This window comes from Cyphomyrmex costatus, unplaced genomic scaffold, assembly GCF_001594065.2.
Source record: "Cyphomyrmex costatus isolate MS0001 unplaced genomic scaffold, Ccosl1.0 scaffold157, whole genome shotgun sequence".
Classification (NCBI taxonomy): Eukaryota; Metazoa; Arthropoda; class Insecta; order Hymenoptera; family Formicidae; genus Cyphomyrmex; species Cyphomyrmex costatus.
Window position 1 is genome coordinate 865682 of NW_017275576.1, and position 19903 is coordinate 885584.

Below are 19903 nucleotides of genomic sequence, written 5' to 3' on the forward strand. Positions count from 1 at the left end.
CTCTCTCTCTCTCTCTCTCTCTCTCTCTCTCTCTCTCTCCCTCTCTCTCTCTCTCTCGATCTTTTCAGCTCTTTCTCTTTCTCTCTACCTTGCTCTCCCACTCTCGCTTCGGTTACCAACCATCTCGTTCGCTCTTGAAACTCAGGTCTGACCGCGCTCTTTCTTTCTCCTTCTGTCCTTCGTCGGCTTTCGTCGACCCCGTTGCCAAGGTGGACGCGCGTTCGTCATTCTGAATGCGTGGCCGGTGTCGGTGCTAGAGGCTGCTTGGACCAGCGTCGGATAAGTCCGAAGAAGAAGGACCAGGTTGTGTGCTCGAGGTGATATAAGTTGTGAACTGATGGTGGATGTGATCGGTATTGCTTTCACGTGAAAGTTCTCAGCGAGTATACCGTGGAGAACGTCGGAAGCGATTGTCTTCCGGTTTCTCGAGACGAGACGAATAATCGAGGTAGCGTATACTCGAAACTTCGCTTTTGTGCTTCGAATTAGAGTGTGTAAGTATAGGTGGAGTACCGTAAACTGCTGATGGTCGCAGAGAAATTGTTACGAGTTCCAATTGTTCGGAAGGACCTTGAGAGAGGATTGGGAAGTGTGCCAGGATAATTCTAAAGTGGCAATTTGCAGAACATGTTTCGTGTGGTTTCTCCCAAAGTCGTTTTCTATATTGTTAAATATTTCAAACAAGAAAACCTCGCTAAGAGAACGGGCAGTTTTGTCGACTTATCATAATTATTCTTTATTTCTTCGTTAAACAAGGGTTTATCAGTAGACATTTGTTAAAAGAATTCCTGTAATTAAAATGACATATGGAGTATTTAACTGTAAAAATTATACAGCACTTTTTGCTTTTATATATCTCTTATCTTATCGTTTACATTTGTTAATTTTGAATAACGACGTAATCGCGTCTCTTGCCGATTTCTCGATACTGCGGATAATTAATAGTCGAACGTCGCGGTTGAGATTGCGCATTGTGTCGCGTTTTACGCTACGCTCGCATGGCTCATACTCCGTTCCGGAATATTGCTTTTCGCGCGTGCGGCCTTATCAGAAATCTTCCTTGTCGGACGGCCATACCTGTCGGGCAATTACGCCATCGTGTGTAAATCGTTGGAGCCATGAAAACTTGACGCTCTTATCAGTCGTTTCTAATACTCGCGTCCGAACAAGCCGTTGCTTTCATGTTTCGACGGGACTGAAGACAAATCGCCGTGCAAATCGCTTGATGAAGAGATGAAAGAAGACACGGTTCTCTTTAATGATCTGTAATTTCAATTTCTATAATTTCTCGTCTTCGTCTGCATTTTCGTCTCACATTCTTTTGGTAATTATAATCCGTTATCTCATATCGCGTTATCGTAAAAAAGCGGAGATTATTACCAGCCGGACAATTATGAGTTGAGCCGAGAATCACGTAGGCGAATGACGTTTTAATTGCGCCGCACGATATCGGACTAGTTTCGCTTGTAAGTGAAGCCGTGCGGGTTAAACAAATATTCCGTCTGAAATCTTGCCTAACTAACGTGTGAATCGCGTTATGCATGCTCACGTACGTCTCGAATGACGTAGAATGAATCGAATCGTTGAAACTGAAACGGAAATCAAATGCGTGATATATCAATTTACGTTAGAACAGATTTTGAAGCTATAATCTGGACCGTAAAGAAAACGTTCAAAATTTTGTTTCATCATAAAATGAGAACTTAGTCGGAAGCCTAGCTTATTCTTCTTAGCAAAATTCAAGAAATTTAATTTATTCTCCAGCACGCTTTCTGCTTGACGTCAATCCAGTTTTCGTTTTCAATACGTTTAACCTATAACAATTTAATATTCGAGATTTTATGCGCGTCGAACAGGATATAAACTTTAGAGAGATTCTTTTGCACGTGAAAGAACGACGAAGATTTATCTCTCATAGAGAAGAACATCGACTGATCAATAAGCGAAGATAACGTAATGAGCACGCTAATGTTACTCTTTTCACTGCCACTGTACTTTTACATTCGACGGGAATATTGCGTTACGACACCGTGAAATCGATATTATTGCTTGCAAATCATGTTCGTTAGGCGAATGTAAACTTCCGCGTCGGACCGCAGAGACCGCGTTTCACCTACCTCGGCGTGCGCAGTAAAGACTATTGAATCCCAACGGCACAATGGCGTATGCTAAATCTAGTTCTTCCAAGTCTATTTTCCTTTCCTGAAGACCGTGTGTCCACCAACATTAAATCACGAAAAGAAACATTCAATCATGAAGGAATTATACCTAAACGTCCACTTTAAATCGCGTTCGAGACGCGAGAGATCCCGACGTCGCGTGATAGTAGTTGAAAAAAATAATTCCAAACGTTTCAAGTGTAACGTACGTGTCTCTTCTCTTTTTTTCATCGTAGAGCGAAAGCCGCGAGGAAACGGTGACCACCAGTTCTACCGTGGTGACCTCCTCGAAAGGTGGGACCAAAACGAAGAAGAAGAAGATCGAGGGCGTTGCTGGTAACGATGCTACCTCGCCGAACCTTACGCCGCGCACAAAGAAAACCAAGAAGAGCAAGAAGAGCGATCTCGAGAAGGAGAACATCTCCGTGGTGAGTTATAAATCGTTTTGATAGACGCGCGCGTGTGCTCGGGATGTCCCGCAGCTATCCTTTCACCGGTACGTGTTCTCTAATCGCCATAGCGTGGCAGTCTTGGCCGAACGAAAATTTGATAGGATATCAAATCAGAAAATATACTGTTGAATTAAACTCTCCAAGTGATATCGATCGAAAAACAAATCGGACTTCTATGTACCTACAAGTTGTAGCCTCGTCGTTATTATCGGTTTATCGGCATTTTCGTTTTGAGAACGATTTATCAGGCTGGTAAAAGGATCGGTGAATGTGAACAAAAACCGTGATTGTTCTGGGACATGCTGTGTCACGCGACTATATTGTATCTACTAATTTGCTATACGTTCTGTATATTGATTATCGACAAGACATATATATATATATATGTCACCGGGATTTTTCATCAAATAAACGCTGGTCATACCGGTCGCTACTCTCGGGAGATATAATTGAGGGCGGTTCTCCGACATGTGCGAGATGCTCGAGTACGAAAAATCACCGTGTGTGGAACCGTTATCACGCTAATTATCACTTTACCTATGGTAAAACTCGCCGCCGGCGCAGTCGCGCCGGTGAAAACCGGAAGCTCGCGCTTTTGGTATCGCATCTGCATGCGTCGGCTCGCTGGCTTTTCCGGATTTCGTCGGCACAGATAGGAGCGAGTTTTCTACCGTCTAACGCTCTTCTTGGAATCAGGGGATCTGATACGTGATCGCGACAGATATCGGAGCGCTATTAAGTAGAGCGCGGACGATATCGATCGAGATTGCGACGTTTCCTTTTTACGGGACTTGTCCTCGGCGCGCAATTACAGGCGAGTTGCAGCAGTGGAGCTCTTTACTTCCGTTCCGAAAGTCATTATGATGTTAACGTCGGTAGAAAAGCGAAATAATTAGACGATATTACTTTATTAAATAATATATTTAACATTTTGATTGGTTAAACGAAGAAAAAAGAAACGTTGAAGCTATGCTATTACTATATCATTATTATATTTTATGAAGAAATATAGATTATATTTATGTGTAATAAATCTCTTTTTTTAACGAGTTAATGCTTTTTAGTATAATATCGTCTGATTACGTGTAGATGCTGTGCGGACGAGATCTCGCGTAGCAAATTATTTATATTATTTTTTTTAAAAAAAGCTTATGTCCGTAAATGCAAGGTGAAACAATTTGCGCATTCTGTACAATACGTATAAATATCGAAACAAGTAAATGAAAAAGTGACAATGTAAAAAGTGAATGAAAAATAAATTTCTAATTTATTAAGGAAATGTAAGGATGATTCTCAGTGGGATATTAAAGTGTCTCTATATTTATAAAAATTGAATTGTGAAGAATGTGTCATAAACAAAACGTAGACTGGACGTGTAACGTGTAATAATTAATTATTTCTACCTTTGATTATCGTACTCGACTAACGGCTAGGCGCAAGTTAGCAAGTAGACGCAGCTTATTAATCTCTCATGCAGTTGCATGCTCAGTGTGTTCGTGTTTCTTTTGTTTTTCCATCAGAACTGTAGCTTACAAGACGCAAGCATGCATACGGGCACTCAGCGATCGCATTCGGAGATGATCGATTTTTCCGCCAAGGACGATTTATCGAACGTCAATGTTAAGTCACTGGTAAGTTGCGCTGAAGCGTATACGTATCTGAGAATTAACTGCAAATTACACACGCCGATAATTACAGTCAGAGTGTAATTTAATCCTCAGCTCTTACAAGTGTCGATCTAATTTTATTAATGGATATTACGCACCTTAGAAATTAATCTTTAGTATATGAAATAGCTCACGTTTAAATTCTCATTGTTCGAGTATTAACATAAAATTCGTGGTAAAAAGCACTTTTGACATTTAAGACAGATCTTGCGGAACGCGCTCTCTCTATTCTCAGACATTCCTTTTTCCTCTCGTTTTCCTGACTTCTCTCGGCACAACTGTTTCCCAGCGACGAGCGCGTTGCATTTATGCGAGATGCAAGTACTGTGCTCTAGCTTTGTTTCTCGGTCAACGAGATGAATAGGCGCGCGAATATAGAGATTTCCTGACCCCGGCCACTCACCAAGTGATCTACTAGATGTGAAAGAACGTGGCTTTAAATAATGAACGGCGGGTGCAGTAGACGTACAATTACCTCATTAAGCAATTAAAAGTTACCTACGTTGTTTGATTAAACCTGCCGACGAAATTACGTTGTTACTTTCGGGAATTGCGTGTGTAATTTTGCCATCGCACGAGCGTGATTCCAGTGAATGTTAAAATTTACCTAGCAAGCGTAATGGAGTTGATATAACGAACGTATCTTGCAATCCTTTCATAAAGTAAAGAAGTATGTTTTCCCTGTTGAAGTAAATTCGAACGAATACTACGTGCGAGAATCAGGGTACATTAATATATGTATAATCAAATAAGATAAATACTCAGCGAAAATTATACTTTACGTAATTGTTATTTCGCCATAACGTAAAACTGTGTCCCGAATGTACGTGTCTGTTGTTGCATGTATACTGATCCGCCTGCATTTTTGTTCCTCTTTTTGCGCATGCAGACACAGAACTATGTCTCGGAGACGAGTCGTAGTGATCAGGAGAAGTTGTGCAGGGAGCGGATAGCGACTGGCGTGTCCATCAAGCAATTAGTAAGTAACAACCATGTAGCCGGCATGATCGCGTTTGCAATGAAAGGAGACACATGAAAAAGGCACGCTAGATAGTGTCGTCAATTATTCCGTCATGGTCTTTTCTCCGTAGAATTAAAAAGGCCAATTTTCTCGATCGATGAGATATCGATTTAATTAATGTACGCTTTCGCTACAAATCTGCTTCGTTAATAGCACATGTGGTACATTTGTCAGATACATATTTTGTCACTAACAGTGTCGCAGCTTTGGCGACATCTCGAACATGAGTGACGGCGATCAGGCAACTTTTGGGAAAGCGAGCCATGCGATGGAAATCGAAGAGGTTTGTATATTGTCTTAATTCGTCCAAACGCGCGAATGTCTCGTGTTTTGTTTTCGTCCTGGTCGATGTAATTGAAAGTGATGTTATAATATAACAGCCGTGCAAATTTTGGCTAATGTTTATTTAAATTAGCAGTCTTTTTTTCATATAATGAAAGAGATAATAATCTTAAAGTTACATTTAAGAAGACTAAGATACTTTTAAGAATAGAAGAAAAATTTTTTATGATAATTATCTGAAATAGCCGCGTTTTCCTGATAAATGTGTACATGAATAAATTTTTATTTGTAGTTTGCGATATTTTATAAATTTTTATAATTAGTATTATTTTATTCATTTATGATTTCTATCGTGATAAAGTAAGAAGGGATCGATTACTGCTAGACAAAATTTGCAAGCATGCGAATGCTTATTAACGATGTTGCAAATTAATTTCCGGCGAATGAAAAATGCATTGTGTAACCTTTGTTGTTGCATGAACCATTTTCGACATTTGCTTTGTAACGTGGCGACAATATTACATAAATTCCAAGCAAATAAACATCCCGATAATATACTAATATCGTCTAGAGCGCGAGTTCTGTGACAAAAATTTCTACAGTAATAGCATAATTATTTTTTGATTATAATATATTTTCTGTAGAAAGTATTATTTTTGTATGCCAGATAATATAAAGTTTAATTCCAACAAGCATATTTTCATTATTTTAATTAACGTTATATTAAATAATGTTACGAGGTCTCGTGACACAATTAAAAACAAATAATAAGATATCATCAAAATTTAAAATATTTGTTGCATTATGAAATATTTTTATTCGGCAATTTTCAAAAGTATTTAATGATTATTTAATCTTTGACGAGACCGCTCCATTATCGCTTGCGATCAATATTTCACAGAGCTCGCGTCTCTCGAAACGACTCACCGCTAATTTGTATTCTCGTTGATGCTCTCGCCCCGATCGTAGAAGGCGAGGTCTATGGGTGATCTGAGAGTATGCGAGCAGGGTTACTCGCGATTTACCAGAGACGCACCCGTCTTCGCCAGGGTGTCGGTCAAGGCCCTCGTAAGTACCTCTCGTAAACGGCATGAACAACATTGAAGTCAGTCGAGCGAATGGAATAACGTTAGATAAAACGCGAGCTCAGCCTAATGAAACTGGAACTTTATCAAAGTTCGCAATCGGCAATTTCTACTCGGGAGTAACGATCTATAGAGCCTCTCGCGGTGGGCGTGTAATTGTTCTATCCTACGGTACTCGGTGGCGGCCGTTTACGCATTTACCGCGTTTCCATTAATCGCGAATGTTTAAAACGAGGTGAACGCAACGCCCGTATAGCTTAAGATCCTCATATAAAAATGACAATTTGTTTTTTAGATTCATTTAACGTTTTGTAAAAATATCTCGGATAAAAGTTCTCCGGAATAAACGCTCGGTCAAGTACACCGCTACGCATTCCGAGAACTTGCCGCACGCATGCCGGAGTAGTTTACCGTCACGCTGCGAATGCCGTCTCTCCATTTATGGAAGGGCCGACTTGATAATAACAGACTACTTATTTGCCCTACTTCAGCCGATTACGGGGAAACGCAGGGTCCGGATGTCGATTACAAGTTTTTGCCCCGTATTATCGGTCACGCGGTTATCGGGATTTTGACGTGAGCTCACCTCCCGGTGAAGACACCGTCTTCTGGGATGTGCATTCTATCGTGCAGTTTCGTGTGCTTTTTCACATTTTCTATCGTAGATGTGGAGAGAGAAGCGGGAAAAGCGGATCGACCTTCTTCGTGAGTCGTGAATTAATTAATCGAGATCAGAATGCTCGTTGAACGTCGCATAGAAACGTCAATCATAGAGAGAGAGGTTTTATTTTCAATTTGCGAAATTAAGATAAGCTCTAGTTTCATAATTGCTTCTGAAATAAAATAAACAAGAAGTAATATTAAGCACGTAATAAATAAATATTATTTTTTAAATAGAATCTCACTCTAAAGAGTGAATATTGAGCCAATCTTAAAAAAAGGATAGCTTAATTTTTAACAATGAAATTTCTTCAAAATAAGATTCATTCTGAAAATTTTAGAGAGTAATAAACGCGAGACGTTCTTAAATTAAATGAAAATTCAAGAATTGAAATAACAGCGTTTAAAGTATGATAGTTTTTTCTATTTTAATGAATCTCTTTGTTTCAGTTTTACCTAAAAATTACACAACTTTTAATATTTAATTTAAAATTCTTTCTGTTCTAATTTTTTTTTTAAGAGAGTGAAACGAGAGAACGTAGTACAGCATAATAACTTGACTGTTAACATCGTATGAAAATGTGGCGTTAGTAAAGCACTTGCGTCGAAAGATCGATAGTGTAAACCAACTAAAAGTTTGCGATCATTTTACCGAGGAATGTACCGTGATACATTTAATAACGTGTGATGATGCCGACGCAAAACCAATTTGAGATAAAGAGTGAATTCGTGACGCGAAATGATCGTCCGACGCGATTCAACGGTAATTCTGCGCTACTTCCAATGTTGTTCTTTGTCCGTTCGTTTTGTTCGTTCCCCTTTTCCTTGGTCATCAGACGCAGCAGTTGGCAAAGCTTCGATCAGCGATTAAAACGCCTCACACGTACACCATGCGAGCCAAAAGTAGCTTATTTTCTTGCCTGCCACGCGGTAAGAAAGATTTATTTCTTTTTTTCCTCCACACAAGAAATCGTAAATAATTCAACGCGAGAAGCAGGCTGCGAATACAGTATTCAATTGTATTAGGGAAAGACCGATTAGCAATGCGGCGCTTCGTATAGCAGATGTCTTTAATATTAAGCCGCAATATTAAAGACGGCAACCATATCGCCGGTGGTTTCTTCGCGGAAAATCATTTTCTCCTACACACGTTTACCTCGAGAACATAATGCATACGTTTTATCGAGTGTACGACTGAACGTTAGCTTGGAAAAAGGAACAAATTGATATTCTCGAAAGTAAATATTAGCCCGTGGCATCGTCACGTTGTCTCCACCTCCGCACGCTCGTCTTCCAACCGTGTGAGGGTATATTTCTGCCAATGCGCAAATCGCAATTTTGAAATTTCCGGCCGCGTCGTTTGATGACACCATTACTGCGGAATGTCGCAAATCTGCTAACTGCTGTGTCCTGAGACACTGTAATCGGCTTACCGTGTCTCGTCCGCCTGTGTGTCTTTTTTTTTACACCAAATTATATACTAACGCACGGTCCATTTCTTGTTGCGCGACGTTTCCTCTTCCCGACGTGTGAAACCCTAAATTGATAATCACTGAAACCAACCCCTGGGGAGACAGAGGGCTTCCTATTGTAGTTTGGCAAGTCTAACGAACGAGGGTAAGGACAAGGATCGAGCATGCGAGAGGCCGAAGCTCGAGGTAAGACTCCGACGAGGAAAAGAAAGATAAAACCTTAACGTGATAAGGTTGGTTCGTACAGAGATACAACCCAAATTTTTTCCTCTTCTTTTTATTGCTTTTATTGCTCTTAAGAAAAAATAAAAATATATGCTTCGCTTGCTTAGCTTGCGATTGTCTTTGTTCGTTTTCAGACCTTTGTACGATCTTTCCTCGAAAATAAATGCCATCCTCGTGCAAATCGGAAATTGGAATGTAGAAATGGAGTGTTCGATATTGTTATTATGTAATTACATAATAACAGTGTATTGCCTTCTTTTGATTAGATTTCATTTTTTAAGAGAATTATTACGAATTGAATATCTCAATCATATATTATATGCGATTAATTTATAATTTAATTTAATAATTTTGAAATCATTTAACAATTTCCAATTGCGCACGATGATGACTTGTTTGAATCTGCTTATTTTTTCTTTTATTTCTGCTTGCATTTTATTTTGACAATAATAAAGGTATGTTGAAAATTTTTCTTGCTTCGTTAATAATGCTAGAAAAAATATTTGCCTGTGTAGAACTTATTTTCGGTTTTTTTATATATTTTTTTCTTCTCTTTAAACTTCTTAACTGTAGTGCTTATAGTCTGATACTATTGCTGTTTGTATTTACAGAAATCGAGCTTTAATAAATTCGACGCTCTTAGCAAGAAAACAGTTCTTCATGTGCGTTCGGTCGATGCGGGGAAAGTCCAACAGCAGCTGAATGCAGTAAGTCTCCATTAATTTATTCCATATTAAATATTTGTCGCTACAATTTTTATTTGACAATCGTAATTGTAGTACTCATCCTCACAAGTAATTCGAAACAAAATTAATGTAGAACAATTTGCGTGTGACTCTACTCCCGATATTAATAAAATTACTCCACACATTCGGAAATAAAATCTTTCTTAAATTAAATTCGCGTATAAAGTTTATTATTTCTCGAACGATAAATTCAGCTACGTTAAATTCCAAGTATTCGCACTTCGATACGCGCGCGTTTAATCGAGCCTAGAGAATCGTCCTCTCGTTTCTTCATAGGCGGGGAGAGTGAAAGTTGTGAAGGTGCTAATTAATTGGTGCACTGGTGCATTGCAGGTGGGTCAGAATGCCGATGCGAATACGAACTGTCGCAGCTGCGGCAAGGTCGTGTTCCAAATGGAGCAGACAAAGGCCGAGGGTCTGGTCTGGCACAAGAATTGCTTCCGGTGCGTGCAGTGCAGCAAGCAGCTCAATGTAGACAATTATGAGAGCCACGAGAGTAAGCTCTACTGTAAACCACACTTCAAGGAACTCTTCCAACCGAAACCGGTCGAGGAGTCCGACCAACCTGGTAAGATGATTACCGTCCTGCGCAATATTAATCTGCTTAAATGGATCGTCTTTGCGAATTACTCGTTAAATCTTAACGTGGACGTTTAAACGACCGACCGTGGATTCTATCGTCTCTCCATCTCGCCGCTAATCTCTCTGAGGCGAACTTTGTGCGGACAAAGTTAATTTCAATCTTCACTCAGAGTGTATTAAAGGAATATAAAAACATAGATACGCTTGATCGGCGGGAAACTGGAGACAGGAAAACTGGAAGAGATCAAGTTTGCTTTCTCGGCGTCGTCAGTCGTAAGTTTCTTTCGTGTCGCGATTAACGCCGAGCTTGATTAATTCCGGCGTTCGTTGCAGATCATAATTATACGTATTCACGTGTCCCTTGTTTTCTTTTAAGAACGCGATATACATATATATATATATATGTCAGAGGATGAATGTGCAAAACTATAGACAATTAGAAGTAAAATTGCATCCTTGATGTAAAGATAATGGTAAGAAATATGCCTCAGTTCTCTATGCAACGAAGACAATAGTATATGGGATTTAGGTATACAGTGTAATGCTGCCTTAATGTGCGGACATAACTTAGGGGGCTTGAGTGCCGGCAGTGGGTCGTCTAAGACCCAGTTTGTTAAGCCCTTTAGCATAGGGGCTAGAATTACAGTTCTCTTTTCTTCTCTCTCCCCCCCCCCTCCCTCCTCCCCCCGTATAATTACACGCGAGCGTCCGAGCGCTGAAAGAATGAGAGGTATCGTTAATGTGACAAAGAGTTGTCTTGTGAACTTCGCAGTGCGACCTCGAAAGCCGGAGCTGATCATACGGGAGAACGAGCCGAAAGAATTGCCGCCCGATGTGGTCAGAGGTAACGACAACAGCAACAACAACGTTCGACGTTTGTGAGTGGCGTGGAACGCGATCTGGCGATCTTGCTCCTAACGCTCAATGTGTCTCTTTTGCGAGTGGCTTTTTAATCGTTGTTGATTGGTTGCTGAATCGAAAATTTATCTGTGCATTAAATCGCGTAACGTGTCCCGCATTGGCGTGCCGATTAATAAAACGGGACATTGAATCATTATTAACGCCGGGCATTTCATTAGTCGGCATGTATTTCTCGGGATCTACAAGGCGATATAAATTACTGGTGCATTCCATAGAATTACGATGTATTATAATTTGTACATAATCCTGCTCTCGATATTAAAATTAATTTTTTGTCTGCATGAAAAAAAAAATGGCCAATACATTTAATGATAATACTCTTAACGCTCCATGCATTAAACTCACGTGCAAAATCCCCTTAATAGCATACATTTTAACATATTGTACATATGTGTCTGCATATATATCTTTCTTATCACATTTAACTCGGCCACAGTTTTTAAGAAAATTCATCTAAATATATGAGAGTCGTTACAGTAGTTTGCAAAATTGCTGGCGAATTAACATGAAGAAATAAATACTGCTGTTTGCGAGAGACTTGCGATTGTAAATCGTAAGAATGCTATTACATTATACACGATAATACCAATAGCTCTTGAGAGTAAAGTAAACAATTGGATAGTATCTCGTCGCAGTGGTATGCGATGTGACATCCATGGGAAGAATGTAAGAAATTTGTAAGAGCCGTAACATGATCGATGTTGGAAATTGAACGCTGTGGCTCATGTTTGATCTTAGTATATTATCATATCGCGATAGGTTCAACTTTCTCTCCTCGATATGTGTCCTTTTAACTCTCTTCGACGCTTTTCAGAATTTTCGTGTAGTGTGTGTAGCCTTGCTTTTTCCGCGAATAGTCGTCCTCGAGTGGTCTAACAAGTTTACCGCCGTAGAAAAAAAGAGAGGGTGTTGAAATGTTTGAACAGCGATGAGTATTGCTGAAAGAGAGGAGTAAGAAGGTCTCCATCTGAATTTCAGCTTCTGACAAACCCGATCTGGGACTCGAGGAACTCTCAAGCTTAAACGTCAAGTCGCGCTTCCAGGTCTTCGAGAAAGCTAGTACGGAGAACACCAATGAAATCGAACGATCACCGTCACAGATCGCCGTCAAGAGATCACCCAGCATCCTTAGCAAACTGGCCAAGTGAGTAATGAGTGACACATTTCTTGGGATGGTTTTACAGTGTCAATTATTTTAATAAAAAAATCTATTTATGCTTACTGTATATAACATTTCTAAGATTTTCTCGACTATATATCTCGACATATGTATAAATTTATATTAGATAGTAAAATCAAATCGAGTCTTTCTTCGATAATATGCTCTCTCCACGAGCGATGATAATTTTAAAACATGATATACCGTGACACAGATTCACTTCTATAGAAGATACACAATAATACGTAATTTCGTCGAATTGGTATTTTTCAAAAGGCCAAAACACACAATTATCATTGTATCTATTTTTTAGAAAAAGATCAGCGTAATAATTCATACTTAATTAAAACTTTTACGAGAAGACATTAAAAATAATAACTAATAGTTGCTATAGAGCAGTATTCGTGAAACTGTTCTATTTGTGTAAATATGATATATTATTATAATTATTGTATATTATGATTTTCTGTAATTAGTAACTGCTTATCAAATAATATGTTAAAACATTTCAAGATTTATATTATAATTATATTTAGATTTTTATTATGGGGGGGGGGCGATTTTGTTAATTTGAATATAAATTATTGATGATTTTATTAATCTACTATGTGTGTCGGTATAAATGAGGTTTTCATGGTATTCAGCAGTCAGCAGTTTCTTTCTTGTAATTTGAAACTTGAAAAAATACGGAGTAAATAAATGTTACAATAAGCATAACGGCGCAATCGCTCATCCGTGTGCAAAGTATCTGTAACTATTATGCACGTTTTCTCATCTAGATTTCAAGCGAAAGGTATGGACATTGGCGTGGCGGACGAATCTCTCAATGGCATACCCTACGAAGAATCCAGCGAAAGTGAGGACGAAGTAGAGACAGAAGAAACCGAAGGTAGAGTCAAAAGAAAATATTGTCAATATTAAACAAGAAAAAATACAATAAAAATCTATAGATTTATTAGATTTGAATATAAATTTTCAGTTTAGATACAAATTTTTTAATCTATCTCTGATTAAAAAAATGTTTATTAGAGGTAGGTTAAAAATAACGTTAACATACTTTGACTGTCATGCGTATCCAATTGATACATATTTATATGGGTGCAGGAGAAAGTTTGAATGTTAAACAATGTTAGCTATTCCATAGAAAAATAAGTTGCTTTTTATTATTACGTACTATGCAAGATTACGTATCTCATCATAATTATTTCATAATTTTATAGTTATATATAGACTTCATTTTTTTGACGTCTTTTATGACAAAATTTGATGATTGATTCACAACGGACGTTTTATTGGTTTGTTATTTGAGATGATATTTATTACTCTTATTCTACGTATTTCCTTTATGCACATGGCGGAGGGATCAAATATCCACAAATAAAAACTAAATTCTAAGTCCTATATTAATTTACATTTGATTTATATATGAAAGTTAATCATAAAGTAATATTATGATTGATTATAAAAATCGAAGAATTAAATTGTAATTGTGTCTATTTTTTCTGTTGTAGAAGTGGATACCGAAATTGTGAAGTCAAAACGAACTACACGCGAACGACCGATTAGTTTTTCGAAGATGGATGACATTAAGAATCGTTGGGAGAGCACCAGCCAACAAGGAAGACGCGAAGTTCAGCGCGAGGCTAGGAAGGAAGAAATCGCAGGAATCCGTTCGCGATTATTCTTGGTAATTTCAATAATTTGTCATATAAAACTATAAAAAAAAATATTACGATAAAAATCATAATTTTTGTTATTACTTCATGACAGACTATCGATTTAAGGAAAAAGTCACACGTCCGTTATAACGGTTTAAATATTAACGTAGATGTTTGTATTTTTTTTATTATCGTTATGCGTGTAATATCAGAAAAGCGTAAATTGAACTGTCAGAGAACAGCTGTACATATTTCTCTCGCAACGTTTATTGATCAGTTCTTATTTTTTTCCGCAGAAACTTGCTCCTTAAATACAGATTTTTCCTTTACATCGCACTTTGCTGATGTGACATTAAAAAAATTTTTCTTTTTCTTTGATTTGCAGGGTAAACAGGGTAAAATGAAGGAAATGTATCAACAGGCGGTAGCTGGAAGCGACCGTGTTACAAAGATAAACGCGGCGGAGGAGATTCAGCACTCGACAACCCACGCTCGTTCCCTCAAAGAGAGATTTGAACGGGGTGAGCCAATCGCGGCGTCAGACGACGAAACCGACAGTAAACCGAAACCGGAGAAAGCCGACGAGGAGGTGATCGCAGCAGGTATAAAATGGACTTTCAGCAATTAAATGACTTGCGAATTGCGGAGACTAGCGAATTGCAAAAAGACATAGACGTCAAGATGGTAATTTGAAATAGACTGACGAAATGTTTGATCACACTACTTGTTACACTATAATTGCGAACATATAGGACTGGAGAGGAATTACGTGATGAACTTAGAAGTACCCATGTAACGAAAGTCAAATTGCAGTGAAAAATATAACAAGTCGTTTCGTACTTTGAATATATGAATAGTTATTTATATAGTTGCCAACGAATTGTACCTAATAATTTTTATGTAACAGATTAACAATTCTTAAAGATCTTATAGATATTAATCTACACCTGTCTTATATGAACTCTTTCGAGAGAAAAACTCAAAAGAAAGTAACCTAGTATTTCTTATAATACGAGACGTTCAGCGCAAAAACTCTCTACAGAATAGAAGACTGTGTTAAGAGGTCATATTATTATTTATCGGCTTTATATGAGAAATTATTTTTGTTCCCAACAGAAATAGACCGTTATGAATTGTCGAATTGCGTAGGGTGAAAGTATCTGTACTAATTGACAGTTTAAAGTTACGAGTGATTTATGATAATCTATATTTATAATAATATATGTTGGTCACGCCGCACAGGCATCAGCAGGAAGTCCCGGTCGCTCTTTTTGGAACTAGACGCGACTGCAGCAAAAACAGGACGTCCAGTGACGCCAGTTCATCCAAAAACGCCAACCGAAACCTCACGACGTGCACGAGACGTAAGTTCAGTTTCTTTTATCTATTACACATATTATATTTAGTTAAGTCAAGCTTATGATTTATTTTAGTAATTATTAAAATATGAATTTATTTGCTAAAATTACGAGAATAAAATTTCTATTTTTTATGTATAGTTTATTAAACATTTGTAACTTACAAAAATTATTAAAATGTATATTTTTCTCTTTTATTAAGAGAAAGTATCTATATGTTGAAAAATTTAAGTAATTTAAAATTACTAATTGTTTAAAATAATTAAATATTTTTTACATTGCTACATTGATCAATATAAGAATTATACACACACATACACAAAGTAACATAGTTAAACATAGAAAATATCTCTTTGAAGCAAATATATCTCGTTTTGGAATATAAGGTCTTCTACTAAAAATTGCACATGCAATGTCAATAACGCCTCTAGTAATGATAATTTTTAAAACATTTGTGAGAAAGGCGTTCATGGGTCGTCAAGTCTCAGACGATGTGGTGCGCAGTTCAGACGCGACCGAGGAGATCCAAGTAGAAACGTTGGAAATTTCGAACAAGTTCAAATTCTTCGAGTCCTATAAGGCACCGGAGAAACAGCGGAAGCAATTTCGCATTACGCCTCCTCGTGATGGTCAAGTCAAGGTTCGACCCTTCGACTTTGTTGTTGTTGATTGATTCATGTCTGTGCCAATTTTCTCTAACAATTTTATGCGTGTCAACTAATTAACGGTCATGATTTATCATATTTATTTGGTGGAGTAACTTTGCTTAAGAATTTTTACCGTCTTGTAGAATTACAAGAATGTAAACAGCAGGAATAATTAAATACCCTAATTAAATAATATAATTTCATTTTTATTGTTTAAAATATATTGTTTATTTAATAATTATTATTATTAGAGACTAACAAAAATAGACGTATATAAAATTTTTATAGTATAATATATGGAGATATATAATATATTTTAATGCGATTCTCTTCTATTTGTGAAAGTACTATCATCGTTTATATATGTAGTTTATATACGTATATCTATATTATACTCCGAGTAGATACATTGCATTTATCAATTTTATCGATTTTATTATCAATTTAATCTGAAGGATTTTCAGATTATTGATAAAGAAGAAATATAAAGATATCTTAACACAATTTACATTATTATTGGAGATACAAAAGATAATTTGTATTGTAAAAGGATATTGGTTTACCAAGAAACAGCATGATCTCATTTTCAATTAAGATAGGACAAAATGTTTGCACTCATACGTGTTTGACTGTTTTAAGTTGCATCACGTCTTTAATCATCCGCGCATTTTATATACGTTTTATTTTCAGTTTGATACTAACATGGTTTTGTATTATTTTCCAATTATACATGGCTCTCTACGTTAAGTAACATTTATCCCTTAAACCTTAATTACTTAAAATTTTATTTAAAATATTAACTTCTAATTCTAGGTAAAGAGCAAAGTAAAATTATTAAAACTAAAATTGCCGTATCTATACGTAATTAAAAGTAGATCTGAAGTCATTTTCTTTAGATTAAGTAATAGCTGCATTCTCTCCAACTTCCTCTCGCAACTTTCTGATATTTTATTGCGAATAAAATAAATTTTCGAATGATATATAAAAATGTAATACGATATTTAAATTGTATTTTTTATAAATAGCATTTTTTATATATTTCTATTATATAACAAAGAAAGTATTCCGTTGAAATCAAAAATCTTATTTTTGATATTGTACGTATATCTTGGGAATGAAAAATATTCGTGGAGTTCAGAGAATGAAACGTTTGTTATCTCGCAAGAATAGCAACCCCTTCTTTCATCCATCGATACAGCCTCGGCGTGAGATGCGAGTTTATCGATAATTATCAAAGCGCGACAACGAGTCTCACCATCGTTCGCGGACGCGGCTTAATAAAAGAGGGCCTCGTGCATCTCTTGGGGAACCGACGGCAATGCGCCTCGCGCGGAACGCACAACACGACGAGTCGATTCCAACAAACCGGGCTGTCCTTGAACCCCCTCCCGAAGTGGTCAGCGCAGCAGCAGCCATACTTTTACCGTTAGTATTCCTACATCCTTCCATTCGTGAAGAGCAAGCGGGGCAACACAAGCGGACCGGGTACCGGCGCGGCGCGGGCCCGGGAACCTTAACAGAGGGAAGGCGCGACGCGCGACGGGGCCCCTCGCAGTAACTCTCTCTCACACACACACACACACTCCCAGGGGAGGAGGGCATACACCGTCGGTCCCCTATCCTCTTGTGAACGGCATAGCAACCGGCTGTCGTACGAACTTCTCACGAATCGGAGAGGAGAGCCTCCCTCAAGAAGCGCGCCGAAGTGGCGGACCGGACTCGCGCAGTTTGAACGACGACGCTCAGTCTCGTTCCGCTCGCCGAAGGGGCTTTAATAATCACGGAAAGGTAATTATCGGCCCGACAAACGCTTCGGTTACGTTCTGTAATCGCGATCGGAAATACTGTGCTTTTAACACCTAGTTACTCGAAGTCTCTTCTCAGGCGGCACATTCTGAAAAAAGTGATGCAAAAAGCAGCCTGATGAATCGTTAATGGCTGGATATAATGAGCGTTCCGGTTCATACTTAATGATCCGCGAACAATTTGCATATTCTTCTTCGAGACTCTGTGAAATCGCTACTTAATACCCCGAATTCCGGTTATAATTGAAGATTTTTTTTATTAATATTTCATGAGAGTGATATATTTATTTATAAGATCGAGGGAAAGACTTTTTCTGGCAATTAATTGGAAAGCAATTGACATGGCGGTTATAAAATCATGCTCTGTGATTTCAATCAATTTTTCAGAATACCGTTTGGTAATTGAGGTTTCTTCAAGGAGGAATATTGTGTTCTACTTTCCATAAAAATTACACACCTCGTGTACATGAACGTTCCATTTACTTCGGAGTATTACTGTTCGATTGGATTTTTCGGAGCACTGCATATGATATCTAATATTCAAGCTTCCTTAATAAACATCGCGATGTACTAGTTTCAATTCATGGCCGTTACGACAATTGAAAAATAATTAATTTTAAATAATTAATTCGCACCTCAATTAATTGTTTAATTATATTTGCATTTGATTTATTAATATAAATCGCAGATCATATTTTTCGGAATATCACCTGTATGTTTATTAATACACGAGATCGTAATCATAAATTATTCTACATCGAACGATACATTCTAATGCACTTGCGAATACAGTGAAAATTGCGTGAGACTTTCATATGAAAGTTTCAATTACTTGATATTTAGAGCAAACGATTAATATGTGCAACCGCAATGTGTTTTCATCGAATTGTTAATTGTCCGTAATTGGCCTCCGACGAATCGAGATCTCTTCGTCATATGATTATAAGAGCGTTTCCGTCGACGATGAAGGAACGGACGTCGCTCGGGGGGCGCAATCTCGCCGTGGCTTGATTTACCGCTTGACGTGCCGGCAGAGGGATACCGTGTGATCAAATATCCTTTCTGGACTGGTGATTTTATGGAATTCTGTTGGAAGTACTCTCCCGTAGATCCTCTCGACTCCATTACCACAGCGCGAAATCCAACCAAGACTCGCGATATTAAGATGTTGCTAAGCGTTTTCTTTTTGTTTCGTTAGAACCGAAAATGAAATTGTATTCTTTATATTAGTTAATTTAGAGACCATTCAAGCATATCAAAGTGTCTCTCATTTTAGAGAATACAGAAATATCCTTGTTACAGCAATCACATTCTTATAACAATTAACTCTTCTTATTAATTTATTATTCTCTGCTTTTATATAATTTCCTGTAATGTTTGCATTGACAGACTTATAATTTCGATTTAAAAAATAAATAGTAGCATAATTCACTTTTGTACCGTGACGGAAATTTCCTTGATTCAAAACTAGATGAGGTAAACTCTAATCCAATACTGTACGGGAATTATCGGTTTTCTATTTTCTGTCATTTTCGAACGAAAGTTCTCGCTGAATTAATTTGATGTTTATTTATTATTCAATAAGCACTGTTTGACAAAAATTATTTTTCTTTCTCTTTAAAGTACCATAGTAAATTTCCCGAAAACTTTTTCGCGTTATAAGCATGATTGGTAAAATTTACGTAGCACATTAGAATGTTGAGTAAAATGGAATGAAATGTTTTTAGTCATTTTTTAATACTTCTTTGTGACAAAACGAAGACTTATTTCTGAATGAAGTCTACAACCATTCTACCTACACACAATATACAATTTTATTAACAACATCGTGTTTAATGCAAAAAAAATTTTAGAATATATAATATGATACTTCGGACCAGAATTTGATTGTTGTACAATGTAATTTTAGTTATCTTTTTTTGGTTCTACTTTTTTATTGCAAAATAATTAAAAACAATTAATTAATTACGCAAAGCCTGATTGAAACGTATGATTATACTAGCT

General features: G+C 37.3%; 1 protein-coding gene across 1 annotated transcript in view; it reads left to right on the forward strand.

The window, feature by feature from the left end:
- The window catches only part of LOC108771354 (uncharacterized), a 57602-nt gene that overhangs the window by 28625 nt on the left and 9074 nt on the right, over window positions 1-19903 (forward strand). Inside the window, exons 3-17 of the mRNA XM_018536609.1 lie at window positions 2396-2587; window positions 4132-4242; window positions 5168-5257; window positions 5496-5582; window positions 6551-6649; window positions 8904-8984; window positions 9635-9730; window positions 10103-10337; window positions 11124-11195; window positions 12251-12416; window positions 13211-13320; window positions 13943-14118; window positions 14475-14691; window positions 15383-15453; window positions 15911-16087. Of these exons, the coding sequence (XP_018392111.1) occupies window positions 2396-2587; window positions 4132-4242; window positions 5168-5257; window positions 5496-5582; window positions 6551-6649; window positions 8904-8984; window positions 9635-9730; window positions 10103-10337; window positions 11124-11195; window positions 12251-12416; window positions 13211-13320; window positions 13943-14118; window positions 14475-14691; window positions 15383-15453; window positions 15911-16087 (1980 nt within the window). The remainder of the gene's footprint in view (window positions 1-2395; window positions 2588-4131; window positions 4243-5167; window positions 5258-5495; window positions 5583-6550; window positions 6650-8903; window positions 8985-9634; window positions 9731-10102; window positions 10338-11123; window positions 11196-12250; window positions 12417-13210; window positions 13321-13942; window positions 14119-14474; window positions 14692-15382; window positions 15454-15910; window positions 16088-19903) is intronic.